At 40.0% G+C, this 19,085-nt stretch overlaps 1 protein-coding gene and 1 pseudogene across 3 annotated transcripts; both read right to left on the minus strand.

The window, feature by feature from the left end:
• Nucleotides 1–294: 294 nt before the first annotated feature.
• Nucleotides 295–12,829, minus strand: LOC109870346 (1-acyl-sn-glycerol-3-phosphate acyltransferase epsilon). Of its 3 annotated transcripts, none has more exons than XM_031804701.1 (8): nucleotides 12,711–12,829; nucleotides 10,780–10,849; nucleotides 10,502–10,617; nucleotides 8,137–8,226; nucleotides 7,350–7,440; nucleotides 5,115–5,276; nucleotides 2,833–2,956; nucleotides 295–2,313 (listed from the first exon to the last, which is right to left on the minus strand). In XM_031804701.1, exons 1-8 carry the CDS (start codon nucleotides 12,714–12,716, stop codon nucleotides 2,088–2,090), a joined length of 885 nt encoding a protein of 294 aa, XP_031660561.1. In that variant the 5' UTR covers nucleotides 12,717–12,829; the 3' UTR covers nucleotides 295–2,087. The 3 variants fall into 3 exon arrangements, with proteins under 3 accessions (XP_031660561.1, XP_020316414.2, XP_031660560.1); XM_020460825.2 differs by having other exon boundaries at nucleotides 11,932–12,719; XM_031804700.1 differs by lacking the exon at nucleotides 12,711–12,829 and adding an exon at nucleotides 10,970–12,704.
• A 194-nt stretch (nucleotides 12,830–13,023) lies between these two features.
• LOC109870208 (microcephalin-like) overlaps nucleotides 13,024–19,085 on the minus strand; it is a 33,623-nt pseudogene continuing 27,561 nt past the window's right edge.

Consider the following 19,085-nt stretch of genomic DNA (forward strand, 5'->3'; position numbering starts at 1 on the left):
AGATGTGTATGATAAAACTTCAAAGGAAACTGAATTTAAAAGTATACTTGAAACAAACTCCAAAGTGAATAATAAAATACCTTTGGAACAGAGTTGAATAGCAACATCTGTGATTATGAACATTTTATAACATGACATTGGGTAAACATTTTGCATTGTATATGGGTGTGTTTGGTAGCCACAATGTATTTTTTGACCAGTGAAATACAAAAGCATTACACATTACTGTAATAACGGAATAAAAAGACTTGTAGCTTTGAGCCAGAGTATGAAAAAGACAACATGGACAATAAACTCTTACTTGATGAAACACCAAGAGGTACTTTATTTACAAAAGGAAATAACTAAAACATATTACTTTTGTTTCTCAAAATCAAGTCCTTTAAAAACAATATTCAACCACATACTACTGACACCAAAAGCTCATAACTGAAGACAATTACACCAATAAACTATGCTGTGCAAAACAATTCCAGTGCTGTCCAGTAGATGGAGTCCCAGTGCAGTCCTCTGGGTGGAAGCTGAGGACTAACTCCTCTGGTAGAAGGCACACATTTCTGGGTTCAATTGGCACAATAGTGTCTACCAGAATTGTTTGATTATTTACAATCAGTTTTTTTTTATCAAGTTGACAGAATTAAACAAAATAAATTGAATGAATGAAAGTTCTTAAACTATTGCCATTCCACATTGTTATTTAAAGGAAGGATATGTAAATGAGACCTTGGTATGGCAGGTGTAATTACCATGGGCTAATTTAATCCATATTGGAAGACCACTTTAATTATTCAATAAAATAAGAATACCAACAAGTGACAACAGTTGAAAAAGTTGTTTTCATTATGAAAAATTATGGACATACAGTATATTACTGTTTTTAGAATAGTTTACGCATATTATACAGTTGACTTTGTAAACAAAGGAATATGAATTCTATATTGTGATACACTACAATTGGCCTTCTCAATATATAGCTATCTCTACCTTTTGTGTAATCTGTAACATGGCAAAGGCAGCATATACAAAAATGACTCTGTAACAAGCTCTTTAGGTCAATTAAAAAATACAATATTGGTTCCTCAGGTACAGCTGTCCTGATTACAGATACATTCCTCCAACTAAAACACTTGTTTGATACCCCTGCACTTGTAGAGTTTGGCAACAATTTGTGGAACTTTTGCAAAAACTCAAACGAAGCACATATACAGCAGACACGTTGTAACCGGGCAATAAAAAGGAGAACTTTAAACACATGGCTAAGTAACCATCACTTAGACCTAAACACTCCATCAACCTCAATAATGTATTCATTGGACAATTGAATAAACACTAATCACTCTTTTTTGCAATGAGTACTTTGTAATTAGTACTGAAAATTAAATCTGCTCTCTAATGCTGGGTTCACATGCTCCTCGGAATAAGAAACTCTAAAGTATCTTACTGGAAAGATCAGAGGACGATGCATGTTATCTCCCCTCTCCTATTTCCTACTTGAATGCTCATAAATAACTTTTTGGACATTGTCAACTCAGAGTTATGAACATTCTGAGAGTTTCTCAGTCCCGAGTTGTTAATAATTCCAAGAGCACATGAACACAGCATATCATCTCAAACAGAGAGCTGAACCCTAACTCTGGTAAACTAATGTTGAAAAGGGATGCTGGACACTGGATATGCAAAAGCACAGAATTTAATTATGTAATAGGCTAAATGGTATAGGGAATAAAATCTGTCTATTCATACTTTATGGCTGAGATAAGGGTGAAATTCAAGGAAAGAAATACATACAATATCCCCATTTCTATTTTTCTCACCTTATCTGGTTGCAAGTTGATGCACACAACCAGAGCAATGAAGCAGCAGCACAACAAACAAAACCGCTTCTCTATCCATCTCCCTATCTCTCTTCTTACAGCTGTTAGGTAGGCAATGAGCAATCCATTTGGACAGAATTCTAGAAGAACCAAACCTTAACAGCAACAAGTGCTTTGTTTCGAAAAACATACGCCCCCTGCCTGATGGGTGAGTGAAAGGGCAAGGTCTTTCCATAGCCATAGCAGATGGCATTGATGACCACCATGAGCATCCTATGGACTAACATTCACCCAGAGCCATCCCAACAGAGTCCCATACACCCAGGTTCGGACATAGAGTTTCCTGCCAGACTCCGTCAACAGCATTGGCAGTGTTAGCCCGCCCAAAAACAGCAGCGATGGCAACGTCTTCGTAATGCTCAGATGGGACCTTTGACCTTTTCCAGGGAATCTGCCTTTTTTGTCTGGATCCTCAGACTCATAGAAAGTAGTCAACATCCTGTGGCGAAAAAAAAGAGAAGGATCCCTTTAGAGTTAAAGCATATCCCCAGCTCATGTCTAATCAGCCAATCATGACAATTTATAACTGTGACTGTTAGTAAGTTGTAGGGTTGCAAAATTCCAGAAACCTTACCCAAAATTCCCAGGTTTTCCAGTAATTCTGGTGGAAAGATTCCCGTAATTAAGTGAGAATAACCACGAAATCCGGAATCCTCCATCCAGGATTTCTGTAAAACCCGGCATTTTACTGGAATTATGCAACCCTAGTCAGTGCACACTTCCATGTGCAGCGGGGGCATCAACACATTATTAAATTAGTTATCAAAGCAGACTAGCTCCAGCATCCTTAAACCTGATATTGCAGTCCACCATTTGAGTAGTTGAAGTGCTGCCGGCATTTCAGATTAATTTCAGATACATTTTCTTAACATGAACTCAACCTTAGCCTAAATGTGGAATTGGTGCATCGGTCTGTGTCGTAATGGGTTAGAAAGAGGGTGGTAAAGAGGACACTCACTGGTCCTTGATCTCAAATCGCTCGTGCAGCCACCTGCGGAAAAACACAGACTCCGGAGGAATTTCCTTCACGTCCACACGTTCAAAGTGGATGTGAACTTTGGGACATTCCTTACACAGGAATTCTGTCAAACAGAGAAAACATGAATGAGAGAGAAAACATGAATGAGAGACAAAACAACATCAGGAAGACCATAGCAGCCAAAGACCACGTAGCAATCTAATTGTGTTTGTGAATGAGGCACTACGTAGGTCCAGATACAGTATCTTATGGGATCTGAACTTCCGTCCTCTAACTCCAAAAACAGGAATTAAGTGACTACAGCTTCCACAGAGGTGTGTTTACAAAACACTGTACAATCTGAGCAGGATTTGAATGACCAGCTTTAAAAACGATAGTTTCATCAAAAGCCCTGCCTGCTCCGTTTTTCTTACAGGCCCTCAGATTAGCCTATAGGCCAATTCTTAATCATAGTACCCATTTGGCATTTTCATATGACTCATCCAATCAGCCAGATCTACAAGGGTAAAGCAGTGATTAAAATAATTATCCCTCACACTACACTCGTGAGGGCAATTTGTAGAAATGGAGAAACAGCTGGATAGTTTGACAAAAGCCTCCTGAGATATAAGAAAGCCCAAAGACCGCATGTCACGTCACTTGAGCCTCCCCAGAGGGAGAGCACTTATGACAGAAGTCAGCCTTTCCTGTGACCCATTGGAAAACATCCATTACATGGTTGATTTACACTAACTCCTGCCTTGTAAAGAAGGCCAAGATGGCACAGTGATTCTAAAGCGTAGAGCTATTATCTCATGATAGACAAACGCATTACACACCAGCTCTGATTCATACGTCAAATTTCTCGAGAATTGATTTGACAATAATTAATGCTCGGATGGTCTTCAATTCCTTGAGCCATTTTGTTCGAAAGTCGTGGCGTCATCTGATAAATAGTAGAGGTCCTAACCGCAGGTGACAGTTTAAAACCACTATATCAAACATCACTGACATGTTCTGATGTCATGATAATTCCATCAATGCAAGAGGGGTATTAGTCTTGAGGACTGGCAGCATTTTAAATCCTGCCACATGAAGGTTAAAAGCCAAGATAAGAGAAAAGTGGAATCCCTGCGCATGTTGTACATAACAAAACAATAACTCTGGTCAGACAGCTTAGCTGAAAGCTCCCATGGAAACATTGACGTTAAAAGTAAGCAAACAGCTGAATCTGGGGCCGTGCATCGAAACATTCCCATGGAATCATTTCAACCAAACCCCCATAACCACTGCATCAGTCATTCAATGGATATTACACTTTATTTCAGTTAATATCAACATGGGTTCACATGATACCTAGGTCGAAAATATGCAGGTTAAGACAAGGGACTGATCAATGAGGAGCATTCGAAAAGAAACGCATTCATTGGAACAGCGCTGTTGCGGATATATTGAAAACGTGACCAGCATTGGCTGTAGATAATTTGAAAAACATTTAAATGAAGAGACAGTAAAGCAGGTATGCTATCTGTTTGCTGAGTAGTTAGCTGAAATTCACTAAGACTGTGATTATTTTCCACTTCGATGGCAAACTTTATGTAGTGCAAACATTCACCTCCAGTCATTTTTGCTCTAATTTGTTTATTTTCAAATGCTTCTGCATGGAATTATAACATTGTCTTAACCTTTTATTTCAACCTAGCTTGAAACCAGGAATAGCCTGGACACCAGCCAATCAGAGCAAATGCTTGTGTGTTTTATCAATAAGGGTGAAAGATTATGGGTGACAATATTTGATTTCCAAATTATTTTAATACCCATTGAGTTTGGTTGCAAAAAGGTTAACCGTTTCAATGCGGAAAACATTCCTGGTTTCAGTTCAAACACGGTCCAATCATTTCTTCCCTCAATACAGTCATCTCAATAACATGTGAAATACTGGGAAATTAACAGGAGGTGTACTTAGACAAACATGCTTTTCTATTCTTCCCATGCTGTTTACTACCAGTACATCACTGTTTATTCCTGAAAGCAACAGGATGTTTTCACACCAAAGCTTTTCAAAAACACTTTGGGAACACAGAGGAATCAAAAACACCACAACATAACACGCACTGTTTACAGGAAGCCAACTTATTTTCTGTTTCAATTAGGAAAACAATGTTATACTGATAATGAACTGAGTAACTCCAGTTGCGTGTGGGAATAAAGAGGATTATTGCATGCATCAAAATCCCCCCTTAATACCTGAAAGAAGTGAATTATCTGCAACAACCTCATACCTGGCATTGATGGGGCAGGATGTCTTTCACTGCTTGTGCCCAGTGTTCTCTCATACACCACGGTGACATCATACACAGCATCCAGGTGGTCCCTCATGGTTTCTATGGCAACGTGCGAGGCTTTCATTCTTGGGGTCAGAACGTGGTCCAAGACAGCCAGTCCTGAAGGAAATTAATAGGAGAGCATTTGTTCATTTTTTTACATTTACATCTTATCCAAAGACACTTAGAGGAGCAATTAGGGTTCAGTGCCTTGCTCAAGGGCACAGACAGATTTTTCACCTAGTCAGCTCAGGATTCAAACCAGGGACCTTTCAGTTACTGGAGTTTGGTTGCAATGCTCTTAACCACTAGCTGTTAAATCTGCTGTTAAATCTCTTGGTTGTGCCAAGAGTTAATTATAGCAAGTTTCCAATAGCAGTGCTAAACAAGACACCGTTTCTAGTACCAGCATTTCACTTGGATCTTTCAATGAAGGCCAAGAAAAATTATAGTGTCTGGGGAATAAAGACCTCCATTCAAATGATCAGGTCACATAACCTTGACTTGTTCACATAACTGAATGGTAGACAACAGTGGGCAAATTGAATTAGCAACGGTCAAACTATCTCATAATGACGTCTTCCAAATGTCACCGGGTTGTTGTAATCGCTGATCAGAAAGATTGTTGGCTGCATTTGAGACCAGCAATTATCTAAAACCATATATACACGCAATTAATAGGTCATTTAACAGGCCTGTTATTCTCCCCTGATTTAATCTTGATTGTACTCTGTCCAAAGTCCACAGGTTTTTCTTTGGGACCAACTACTACTGCATAACAAATGTGTTGTCCCATCCTGTTGTTGGTAGAATATACGTGGCACCATCACTAGGTGGCTTCCACCCGGTTACGTAACCCTGCACCTTAGAGGCTGCTGCCCTATATACATAGACTTGGAATCACTGGTCACTTTAATAATGTTTACATATTTTTGCTTTACTCATCTCATATATACACTGTATTCTTTTCTACTGTATTTTAGTCTATGCCACTCTGACATTGTTCATCCTAATATTTATATATTCCTTAATTCCATTCTTTTACTTTTAAGGTTGTGTGCATTGTTAGATATTACTGCACTGTTGGTGCTAGAAACACAAGCATTTCACTACGCCCGCAATAACATCTGCTAAACATGTATATGACCAATAAAATTTGATTTGATTCTCTTTTCTCTACTATACCCCCCACCTTACGGCGAGCAGATCATATAGTCATGTGCCAAGCCCAAATCCCTAGAGCGGTTTACTAGGACTTAGAGGGGCAGGTGATATTTCACATTTTGATTTCAGTGACAGATTTTTCAAGTTAAATCTGTAGCTACGCACGCAAAGGACTGCAGTTTATCAAGTACCACACTGTGTATATGTTACGCTCCATAACATGGTAATTTAGCTGTGAGGGCCAAAGCAATTCATTGGGAAATCTGAAATCTGATGGACAAATGTTATAAGTTCAGACAAGGAATGATTCATTTTTATGAATATTCCACTTTAAATATTTAAAAAAAGTATCTTATAGTAAACTATAAGTCTGCTGCCAAACTAATAAATCCTACTTTATTAAACAAAGTGTCTGCCACCAAACTAATACATGCTACTTTATTAAACAAAATGTCTGCTACCAAACTAATATATTCTAATTATTAAACAAAATGTCATATGCACCAGCTTTTAAACCATTAAAATGTGCCCTTGTGAATTAGGTCTAGCAACATTATAAATCACTTATCAGCCAGCAGTAAAATACTTTTGTAATCACAAGTTAATCTTTTGCCCAATTTTTAAGCTACAGCCTCTGGGATATTTCATTAAAGCAGATCACTGGTTGGAGCTGCCAAGCTCTTGGCGCGGTACCAGCAATCCACTGACGATGAGAAAAATATAAACCAGCCAGGCGGCTTTTCATTTTGTCTAAGCTTCCACTCTAATGCAGTCAACAAATATTTGGGTCTTGACATTTTTACATAGATGGCAAAAAGTTAGTTGTGGGTAGAATGCATCTGCTGTTATTGTAAATGGATTTTGCTTTCATGCTGCGAATTGTATTAAAAACCTTTGTAGAAGCTGAAGTACCTGTTGCAATGCTTTAACATACATACCCCTCATTCATTCTTCATCCCCAAAGCTTTGCTATTAGTCATGCAAGACTACACTCGCTCTAAATCAATAATACTGCATTTGAAAGAGTACCTTCTTTAGCGGAAAAAGCCTGACTGTCGCTGATCATCTTCTTGAGTTCAGGATTGTATCGGGTTCCTTCTGGGAAGATGACAAGATACATCTGCACAGAAAACAAAACAAACAGGGATGGAGTTAGGACAGGAAGTCTTACAGGGCAGATCAGCACATCATTGCTCTTAAGATTAGTATACGACTACAGTTTACAGCAAGTTTACTAGATATCAAGGTACTGACTGGTACCCATTTCATACATCCCTGTCTATACTCTACATACCCATGGCTACACATCTGAAAACTCTGCAACTTGGGTGTCATGTAGACTAGACAAGTCATAAAAGCATGCCAAAACACTAGCCCAGAGACCAAACAACAAGCTGTGGATCTTAGTGTCCTGGGAAAAAGTTATTTGGCAACAGCTGTCCTTCCTGATATAGACTAGACACAGAAACATTTAGAAGGGACATGTCAGTGACCAAAAAGGCCATTATAAATATTTCAGTTGGTTTCATGTATTTTGTATCTTTTAGAATACCAATGCTCTTGAAAAAAAATGACAATTTGGATAATGTAAGAGCATGAACTGACAGCCCATCAATAGAATCCATTTGAATGAAGTGACAGTATTAAACATTCGTTTTGTTGGCAGCCATGTAAAGTTATAGGCTGCAATGCAAAAAAACATGCAAATATAATTATTATTATATATATATATATTTTTATTTTTTTATTTTTTTAATGGTTTTTGGAAGGAAATAACATTCACAGACAGTTGTCAGTGTGCTCCATAAATACTTACTGGTGTTCCCAACACTGTCTGTGAAGAGAGCTTCTTTTTCATTGCCTTCTCGTCAAACTTTGCACTTCGCTTCACGTAGACACCTCCATGCTAAACAAATTAAACAGAAAAGAATGCACACAAAACAGGCTTAAATGAATCATACCAATAAGCACAGCACACAACTTATCTTTGACAGTGCAAAAATCATTCAGATTTTTTGTGACCAAAGTGTAATAATTTGTTGTTGTTGTTGGGGGGGGGGGGGGGGGGGGGGGGGTCGTTACAGGTATAGTATTTAAATTAATTTTATTTTATTTATTTAACCAGGTAGGCAAGTTGAGAACAAGTTCTCATTTACAATTACGACCTGGCCAAGATAAAGCAAAGCAGTTCGACACATACAACAACACACATGGAGTAAAACAAACAGGAATTGGCTTCGGGGGTGACCTGAGAGATATACCTGCTGGAGCGCGTACTACAGATGGGTGCTGCTAGGGTGACCAGCGAGCTGAGATAAGGGGGGACTTTACCTAGCAGAGTCTTGTAGATGACCTGGAGCCAGTGGGTTTGGCGACGAGTATGAAGCGAGGGCCAGCCAACGAGAGTGTACAGGTCGCAGTGGTGGGTAGTGTATGGGACTTTGTTTGCTAAATGCATGGCACTGTGATAGACTGCATCCAATTTATTGAGTAGGGTATTGGAGGCTATTTTGTAAATGACATCGCCGAAGTCGAGGATCGGTAGGATGGTCAGTTTTACGAGGGTATGTTTGGCAGCACGAGTGAAGGATGCTTGGTTTGCGAAATAGGAAGCCATTCTAGATTTAACTTTGGATTGGAGATGTTTGATGTGAGTCTGGAAGGAGAATTTACAGTCTAACCAGACACCTAGGTATTTGTAGTTGTCCACATATTCTAAATCAGAATCGTCCAGAGTAGTGATGCTGAACGGGCGGGCAGGTGCAGGCAGCGATCGGTTGAAGAGCATGCATTTGGTTTTACTTGCATTTAAGAGCAGTTGGAGGCCACAGAAGGAGAGTTGTATGGCATTGACGCTCATCTGGAGGGTTGTTAACACAGTGTCCAAAGAATGGCCAGAAGTATACAGAATGGTGTCGTCTGCATAGAGGTGGATCAGAGACTCATCAGCAGCAAGAGCGACATCATTGATGCATACAGAGAAGAGAGTCGGCCCAAGAATTGAACCTTGTGGCACCCCCATGGAGACTGCCAGAGGCCCGGACAACAGGCCCTCCGATTTGACACACTGAACTCTATCAGAGAAGTAGTTGGTGAACCAGGCGAGGCAATCATTTGAGAAACTAAGGCTGTCGAGTCTGCCGATGAGGATGTGGTGATTGACAGAGTGGAAAGCCTTGGCCAGGTCAATGAATAAAGCTGCACAGTATTGTTTCTTATGGATGGCGGTTAAGATATCGTTTAGGACCTTGAGCGTGGCTGAGGTGCACCCATGACCAGCTCTGAAACCAGATTGGATAGCGGAGAAGGTGCGGTGAGATTCAAAATGGTTGATAATCTGTTTGTTGACTTGGCTTTCGAAGACCGTAGAAATGCAGGGTAGGATAGATATAAGTCTGCAGTTTGGGTCAAGAGTGTCCCCCCCTTCGAAGAGGGGGATGACCGCAGCTGCTTTCCAATCTTTGGGAATCTCAGACAACACGAAAGAGAGGTTGAACAGGCTAGTAATAGGGGTTGCAACAATTTCGGCAGATAATTTTAGAAAGAAAGGGTCCAGATTGTATAGCCCGGCTGATTTGTAGGGGTCCAGATTTTACAGCTCTTTCAGAACATCAGCTGACTGGATTTGGGAGAAGGAGAAATGGGGAAGGCATGGGCGAGTTGCTGTTTGGGGGGGTGCAGTGCTGTTGACCGGGGTAGGGGTAGCCAGGTGGAAAAAAGGTTATTGAAATTCTCAATTATAGTGGATTTATCGGTGGTGACAGAGTTTCCTATCCTCCGTACAATGGGCAGCTGGGAGGAGGTGTTCTTATTCTCCATGGACTTTACAGTGTCCCAGAACGTTTTTGAGTTTGTGTTGCAGGAAGCAAATTTCTGCTTGAAAAAGCTTGCCTTGGCTTTTCTAACTGCCTGTGTATATTGGTTTCTAACCTCCCTGAAAAGTTGCATGTCACAGGGGCTGTTCGATGAATCTAATCATCTAATGAATCTAATCATATTCAGTTCATTTATTTTTCATTCATTATCTCACACACACAGAGTACCTGGGAGCTGCCACTCAGATGAAGAATAAAAAAAACATTAAAAAAGGTACATAACTAAAGTATTCATAAGAAGTAATAAATTCAGTACGTATAGAAAAAAAGACACAAAGGCCTACATATTTTACATAAATATATTACCTGAGAGAAATACCATCCGTACAATGGGAGCCACTTCAGACCATCTTTCAGGACATATCTCACATGGCCAAGTGCTTTCTGCCTAATGGCTAACATGTCAGCAATGATCCAGTCCGCTGTATGACAAGACAATGGAAAATAAGGGTTTTAGTCCAACTGCAGTGCAAACCGCAGCATTCTGATGAAATCCTCCAATTTTACCACATCATATGCCACTTTTATCTCAAAATGAAGAGAGATGAGTTAGTAAAACATCTTGTTGAATAGGAAAAGCTCACCTGTGCATTGATGGTTGGAAAGGTAGACCACATTCTCTTTATCCTTTGGTATGTCTCCATAAATAACAATCTAGAGGAAGAATGAGCACTATTTTAGGCCTAAAAGACACCTTAATGGCATAATGAGGAACATCAGAAACAAAATGGAAGAAATGTGGGTGGTTGCCAAACTGATATAATTTGTGCCAACCTTTGTAATTAGACTTTCACCGAGGATTTTGTCGTGGAAAATCCACTTGGCGCTGAGAAATCCAATGGCACACCAGCCATGTCTCCGTTTTTTTTTCATAAACTGTTCTCATCATCTTAATAGCCTTATACAAGCTGTTAATAATGAATCAAGGGGGTGTCTAAAAACTTTGTCACCTGTTCAAACACCTGAGGCATTGCTGTGCTTCATAAGATAACATGTTTGTAACATTACAGGACTCCAGGTCTTCAATGGGTCTACTGGTATTCCTACTGTAGGCATATGTGCAATTATATCATTTTGAGAGCCATATTCAAGAACACCCACAATAAATCACCACCAGACTAGGCTCAAATAGAAAACACCAAGATGAACGACAAAAGGGTGGCTGTGAAGTTACCTATTTGACTGATCAGACAAACACTGATAAACCGAGTGGCGCAGTGGTCTAAGGCACTGCATCTCAGTGCTAGAGGCATCACTACATCTGGTCCGATTCCAGGCTGTATCACAACCGGCTGTGATTGGGAGTCCCATAGGGTGGTACACAATTGGCCCAGCGTCGTCCTGGTTAGGCCAGAGTAGGCCGTCATTGTAAATAAGAATTGATTTTTAACCGACTTGCCCAGTTAAATTAAATAAAAATATTTTAAAAACTGGTGAAAAAAAACAGCATATCACAGGTAAAACTGGATGCCTTTATGCAATGTTCCAGTCTCGTATAGGCCTAATATATGCATACAGACCACATTCATTTCTCAGCATTAAATTAGCCATTATTTTGAGCTCTAGTACTGGCCAAGTAGCCCGGCACTAATGACAACCACACTCTTACTACATACCATTAGACCTAATACTATCTTTCTCTGGTGACATCATGTAATAACTTGTCACCATACAAGATACTTCACAAGCTGTAAGTCAGTGTATCCTTAAACTAAGTGAAATGTATGCCTACTCACCTCCACCCCGGTATAGTTTTCAAAGAAAAAGAGGACGAGGCTCTGGTAGATGTTATAGAGGTGGTCGTCCATCCTGCGGAATATTCTTGATGGTAGGAATGCCGAAATCAAGCGACAAGTACCCCATGACAGTATATAAGCCGGTGCTGTGCCTATCATAACCGCTGCAGGAAACCAGTACCGCAACGAGTACGTGTGCACAACAAGGGAGAGCAGCATTCTGTACTGCGTAATAGCTTGTTCAAGTAGCGATAACTAACGTTACAAGATATCGGGTATTTTAATACCAGACAGCACTTTCACTTCTTCTCTGTTGACCGTTATTTGTACACTGTCAAAGCAAGAGATAGCTAACGCGGTTAGCGGAAGCTTGACAGCCACCCCAAATTATCGCAGTGAGAAGTTGCAAATGTAGAAAAAAAGCATAACGTTATAGTAATACCACATGTCAATGTTATGCATATCGCAAAAGTTCAACGTAACAACAACTAGCAAACGACCTCGAATCTCCAATAGCCACCTAACTTTACCTAGCTAAACGGCTAACGGTAGCTTACGCCGCGGCTAGCTACAAGCTTTCGCTAAACACTGCTCAACGGGTCCATGAACCAAAATATTAAACGCGGTCTTACAAAATAACGGTTTAAACTACATTGGTAAATCACAACATGCTCAGAATCTAAGTTCTCCTTGGCCCACAGTTAAGTTAACTTCGATTCAAAAACTGCCTCTACCATGGATTCCATGGTGTAATGGGGCGGAACTCGTAAGCCACTTACCAACATCTTGCAAGCTGATTGGTTTAAAGAAGAGTTCTGAAGTGGTGGTTGCTAAGAGTGGCCAGTTGCTAACTTGCTGGTGTCAGTCTGAGGTATTAAACAGCAGTGCCAGGTGCTCGCTGCAGTAAAGCAAGGTCTGCTTAAAATGCTCTGAGTTTGCAAGCTATTTTTGTAGTCGTGTGTGTCTGATATGTGATCTGCAGTATATCTTGAAGGTAAATGACTGAGTGAATGTCAAATGGATGAAAGCACTAGTCTGGTCCCTGTATCAGTTTGTTGTTTAATTAACCATCTTTGATGCACAGCAAACTCCAAGTCCAACCTCATATTACTGGGATTTCCATACCAAGAAATATGGAAGTTGCTTTAGGTGTGAGATACAATCTAAAGGAAAAAGGAAGTAAAGTAATGCGGTTGTTTAAAAAGCATAATGAGACGGAGAGTAAAAACTTCACATTTCCCATAAATATTCTAAACCAAAGCTAAACGTTAATATCACACTGTCAAATACAAATCGTATCAAATATACTGTCAGTGGTGGAAAAAGTACCAAATTGTCATACTTGAGTAAAAGTAAAAAACTATTTGAATAAAAGTCAAAGTATTTGGTTTTAAATATACTTAAGTATCAAATGTAACGAGTACTTTTGGGTGGTAGGGAAAATGTATGGAGTAAAAAGTACATTATTTTCTTTAGGAATGTAGTGAAGTAAAAGTTGTCAAATAAAAATAGTAAAGTACAGATACCCCCAAAATACTTCATAAGTAGTACTTTCAAGTATTTTTACCTAAGTACTTTACACCACTGTATACTGTATAGATCTATCTATTACAGCAGCATGAATCACAAGGATAAACTATGAATGTAACTTTTTCTACTCAGGGGAATTACCCTATATGGACAGGGAGGGGTACATTTAAATGTTTCTAACAGAACAAAAATGAGACGCATACAGTATGCATAACCATGGTAGCAATTGAAAAGGGAACAATTTTGAGATAATGGGGAAATTATCAGAGCAAGTGTGAGGACACAACAGTTCATCTGACAAGGCCAAATCCTAACACTACACTCTTGATTTTATGTGCATTCTACTTGTAGTCTACATGAGTTCTTGAACAGAAATGGGAAATTCAAATTTTTACTCACAGGTGTGTGGTTTGCTTGTATGACATCACATCCTGCTTTTGATTTACAGCCCTCGCCTTGACAACAGCACAATATGCAAAGGTAACCCAATTTGTGCGAAGGACGGGGGCAACTTGTTGCGGGTGCTACACCTGCTTAGAATGTCTGTCAGTTGAATCCCGCCGTAAAGCAGAGACCCAGAGCCCGCTCTCACATAATGTATAGTATGTTAGTGTTCAGCCACTGTGTTCCCATTTAAGCGCTTACCAGTGACCAAATATGCCATTTTCAACCTGTATACGTGATGCAGTGTTAAGGGCTACATATTAATTAACACTAGGCTGACATCTTACCCAGCACCCACTGCTCAGACAGAATTTGTACTTCCCCATGCAGAGGCCTGCCAGCCAGACCGTTTTGAAGACTGTGCCCCCAAACAGCTCGATAAGCTCCACCAGGCTGTGGGGTTGGGGGTTGGGGGCTGGGCGTCCCGGGAGACAAACATTGCAGGCTGACCCAGGAACAGGTCCTGCTGGCACTCCCCTGCAGACAGGAGCTGCTTCAGTTTACAGATTTGGGAGGAGAGACATGACAGGGTCTAAAGGTGGTATGTATTTTCCCGGAAGGGAGAGTTGTTTGCAGTGAGTTTTTTTTCAAGAGCCCTTAATATAGCTAAAAGAGTAGTTATTCAGCAATGTACATTTTGTATATGTATTGTGTGTTTGGCTGACCATTAGTTGTCACAACCAGTGTGTTGCAGTGTTCTCTTTTCACAAGGAGAGGGCAGAAAAACACCTTGAATTTGTAAACAAGTCTTCCTTTAGCCTATATAGGGATAACCACATTTCATACAAACAGAGCTGCTGTCATCACCTGTATAATCAAATACCCTCCAAAAGGCTTGACCCCCATCTGACCCAGTCTAGTATTTCTCCACTTGAACAATCTACTAACTTGGTATCTTGACAAATGTTGAATTTAAATAAAACATATGTGAAATTCAACACGATATGTGAAAGGGATTTGAGGTTTGAATTGAAAATGAACATCTGCCTGCCAGAGTGAACCATAAAACCTCTTAGCAGTAAAATAATGTTATAACAGGAGTCATGGTTTTTGTAATCTGGGGCCATGCTTATTGACTTGTAATGATTGAAAATATGAACAAGCTAACCACACGGAAAAGAAAAAAAAAATCCACTCATTTTGTTTACTGCTTTCCATTGTGTCATTTGAGCAATGGATTTAATGTCTTAGGTTTATAATGATGCACATTTTGGGGGTCTGACAAGGGGTAGAACAGGGTACATATATTAAGCGTAATCTAAAAGGTGATCCCCTACTCAGACCAGGTAGACATTTATATTTCACTATGAGGACACGTTGGTCACCCTGGACTCCAGTCCACATCTCTGTGTAAGCAACAGCCCTTATCCACAGCCTCTAGGGGTGGACAAATAGCCCTTCTCCGCAGCCTCTAGGGGTGGACAAATAGCCCTTCTCCACAGCCTCTAGGGGTGGACAAATAGCCCTTCTCTGCAGCCTCTAGGGGTGGACAAATAGCCCTTCTCCGCAGCCTCTAGGGGTGGACAAATATCCCTTCTCCACAGCCTCTAGGGGTGGATGACATTGGCTGACACAGCTCATAGCTTGCAGTTGCGCCGAGTAATACATCAAAGATTCAATAAAATGCCATTCTCTGCGCCTGGTTTGACTTCCTTGGGCTGCTGTCCAGGCTGTCCATCCTCATTGCCCGAGAGCACTGAATGAGAACATACAGGCAGTCTTCGCTGACATTGTGCTCCATTTTAAGACTACAGAGTGGGGTTCTAAGCTACAGGCGATGTTTGGAGTGCTACTCCAGTCTGCTGCTTTATGGATGAGTGCCAGAAAACAGGCTTTACCTTGAATTAGACCTATTGGAAGTTTTTTTTGGTAGGCCATTCTCAGACTTTAAAGCATGTTGGTCCTCCTCTCTACATAGCAGGAGCCTATTTATCACTAATACCATATAACAACATTTTGGTCAAATCGTTCAAAGGGTGAGTGAACGGAGGATTAAAGTACATTGTTCACTTCATGGGGCGTGATACTTGGGGTGGATTAATAATGAAGACATGAGGATTATCAGTGAAAACTGTGTCTCATCAGGGAACACTGATTTGAATCAAGTGAAGCATTGATTCTCAAGAGATTTGTGACAAGAGACTTAGGCTACATCTCAAAAGGAGCATTGCAATTGGTTGAATATCAATCAGGAGACATCTCATATTATTTGAAGTAGGCTAACTGTGGCATATACAGCTGGCAAAAATTGACACTCAATATAACTTTAAACTCATTAGTCACGCCACAATATTTAGCATAAACCTCCACCCTAAACAAAGTTTGTCTGTGTAAAGTTATTACTCTGAACTAATGTATTGTCTTTACAGATGAGGATTTTAGTTGTATCACCCTGTTGTTGCAGGAAATCTCCTGAAAAGCAGAAAATGCTAACTTGTAGTGTATTCAAGGTTCAAAAGGGCTTCTAAAGTTTGTAATTTCCTATTGCTGTAGGATTGTTTTTTTGCTTTGAGAAACGGGTCAAATTAAGATCCTATATATATGTATCAATCTATATTGGAAAATATGGTGTGTGTTAGGGTGGGGGGGTTGGATTTCTTTCAAATTACGTTCCTTTGGAAATGTAATTCATCTTTACACTCTCCTTTTATGACATTTTAAGTTATTCCGTGGCTGTCAAAATTTTGGTTGTTGTTAACAAAAATTCAGAAAATGAAACACATCGAGTTTGTGGTTTTTCTAAAATTGGGTTCCAATCTAAAACAGCTGCTTGGCAGATTCTGCGCAGTCAAACGGGTCACAAAAACAGTCCTCAAAAAAGGTGACGGTTGGGTTTACTTTATGAGAAGGTTGATCAAAATCACAGGTTTGTAGTAACTAGACATTAAATTAAAGTTTTTTAAATCTCATGAGTCAAATAAATGAAGGATTATTGAGAAACCAAGAATACCAAGACCTTAAACTGTTAAGATTATTCTTGGTTTCTCAATAATCTCTTCTTTCGTCAGCTGGGTCCAACAGAAATTCGTCTTACGCTTTGTCCCAACCGCTCCGAAAGACACGCATACAGGTTGGAGAGGTTTTTTATGTTTTATTTATTTTACCTTTATTTAACTAGGCAAGTCAGTTAAGAACAAATTCTTATTTTCAATGACGGCCTAGGAACAGTGGGTCAACACGACAGATTTGTACCTTGTCAGCTCGGGGGTTTGAACTTGCAACCTTCCGGTTACTAGTCCAATGCTCTAACCATTAGGCTACAAGTTGTCTTTAATTATCTTAAAATGTGTCCTAAGAACTCCTATTTCATAAACAATAAAAACCTCTACATTATACACAACTACTATTGGTAGCCTATTGTGTTAATATAGCCTTTTAGCATCCACAAAGGAGCATGAGCGAATTGGGCTTTGGATCACAATTCCGGCATAAAATAGGCTAGGTCATTGTGTGAGTCACTTCCTTCCCCCTGATGAGCTTCCTCCAGACATGAAACGACTGACAGACAATCAGACGGCCACACATCTAATGACTTAGCGATTCAACTGGAACCCATGAACCAACTCCAGTTTTTCTGAAAGCGGCCTTCCTCTGTGGTCATCTGCCTAAAACGTGCTGCATTTCCTTCACATTCTGTTACATCACTTCACTTCCTGTAATTCCGCTCCTTGTGTGTGCTGGGACTTGAGTATGAGTAGAAGACAAATGCAATGCATTGTAACAGAAACTGATGCTTAAAAATACACACAGAATATACCTAAAAAGGTTATATGACCTTTGGAATATTTGTAAAACCGTTGTCTCAAAGTTTTAAAAAAACTGTCAGTCAAAGAGAGAGACTAGCTGTTTCACCCAGAGGTGAAATATGTAGAGCTTCAGTGTTAAGGGAAATGAAGAATGAAGCTAGTGGAGCAATAGGAAGATGACCATGATGGAGAAACATCCCTGGGGTTTAAGACAAAACATCCTCCAAGCGGATTCACTTCCTTTGTAGACCACCTGCATCGCCCCGTGTGTGATATCAGCGGTTTAATATAGCTCACATCATTAGAATAGACAATGACTTGTAAAACATTTTTACTATAGTTAACAGGCTGGCTCATCTTGAAAATAATAAACACAATACACCATAAGTCATGTTTAAATATTGCTAAATTATTTAAAATAATCAGCCTTGTGTATAAGCAAATCAGCCTCGCTATTAGTATTTTATGTTTTATGTCTGTCGTCAATAGAAGAGCTCAACTACTGAACTGAACTGCATAGAACTGAGAGGGGCTCTTGTCAGGTTTGTTAATGTGTGACCCTCACTTTGCACCGACCCAACTTGATCTCTCATCCATTCAAGCCAAAGGTTAATGTAAACCAGCTATGTTTGCCATGTGTTTCAGTATATGCATGAACAGCATTATATTAATGTCCTACATGTCAAACCACAGGACTTATTTATACATCTAGAACTCCTAAAATGTATCACGCATGCAATTAGATGTAGCTGTCGAGATGTCAAAATGATCATGGTTTTTATAGCACTTATGCACCTCCCTTCATCATGCAGCATGTCACGCTCTACTTTACCTGAAAGCCTTGAATAGCCGACCATGTAAGATCTCACGAGGGTGACTGTACACACACACACACACACAACCAAAAATCAACCACTATGTTAAAACAAAGCACATATTCCAGAGCACCTTTGAAAATGAGCCAGCATAAAAACAAAAAAATCCTTGCCCCTCCTTGGAAGACAGTTTCCCCAACAACATTTATTGTCTACGTCCCATCCCTATGGATAAATACGTATCAAACCATGCTCCTGAATAAATCACAATATTTTAGCAGTATGGACAACGTTTGTATTTTAATACTATTTGAACCTGTCTGGTTTCAACTGCCTAGGCTACTTGGGACCGTTTTCTCCGCATGATACTCCATGCTAGTCTAAGAAAGGCTTGAGACAGGATGCAGGGATCACAGCCGCCCTGATCTGAAACGCATCCTCTCAAATCAAAGGTGGGAAAATCAAGAGGAGAACGTGGTCTGGCGACAGCCAGGCACCTCTGCAGATTCTAAGTTAACTACAGTACAATAGGCTAATAGTCAGGTAAATTACATTGACTTCAGACATGGCTACTGTGTAGTACTGTGTATTATGGTAGTTTTCCAGCTGCCTGTCAACA

Source organism: Oncorhynchus kisutch, linkage group LG25 (assembly GCF_002021735.2).
Source record: "Oncorhynchus kisutch isolate 150728-3 linkage group LG25, Okis_V2, whole genome shotgun sequence".
NCBI lineage: Eukaryota > Metazoa > Chordata > Actinopteri > Salmoniformes > Salmonidae > Oncorhynchus > Oncorhynchus kisutch.

Coding starts and splice junctions, on each gene's coding strand:
- LOC109870346 (XM_020460825.2), bottom strand. CDS start 12,150: ATGCTGCTCTCCCTTGTTGTGCACACGTACTCGTTGCGGTACTGGTTT. Junction 10,850..11,931: donor AAAACTATACCGGGGTGGAG/GTGAGTAGGCAT, acceptor TTCTTCCTCTAG/ATTGTTATTTATGGAGACAT. Junction 5,277..7,349: donor GGCTTTTTCCGCTAAAGAAG/GTACTCTTTCAA, acceptor AATTTCCTTCAG/GACTGGCTGTCTTGGACCAC.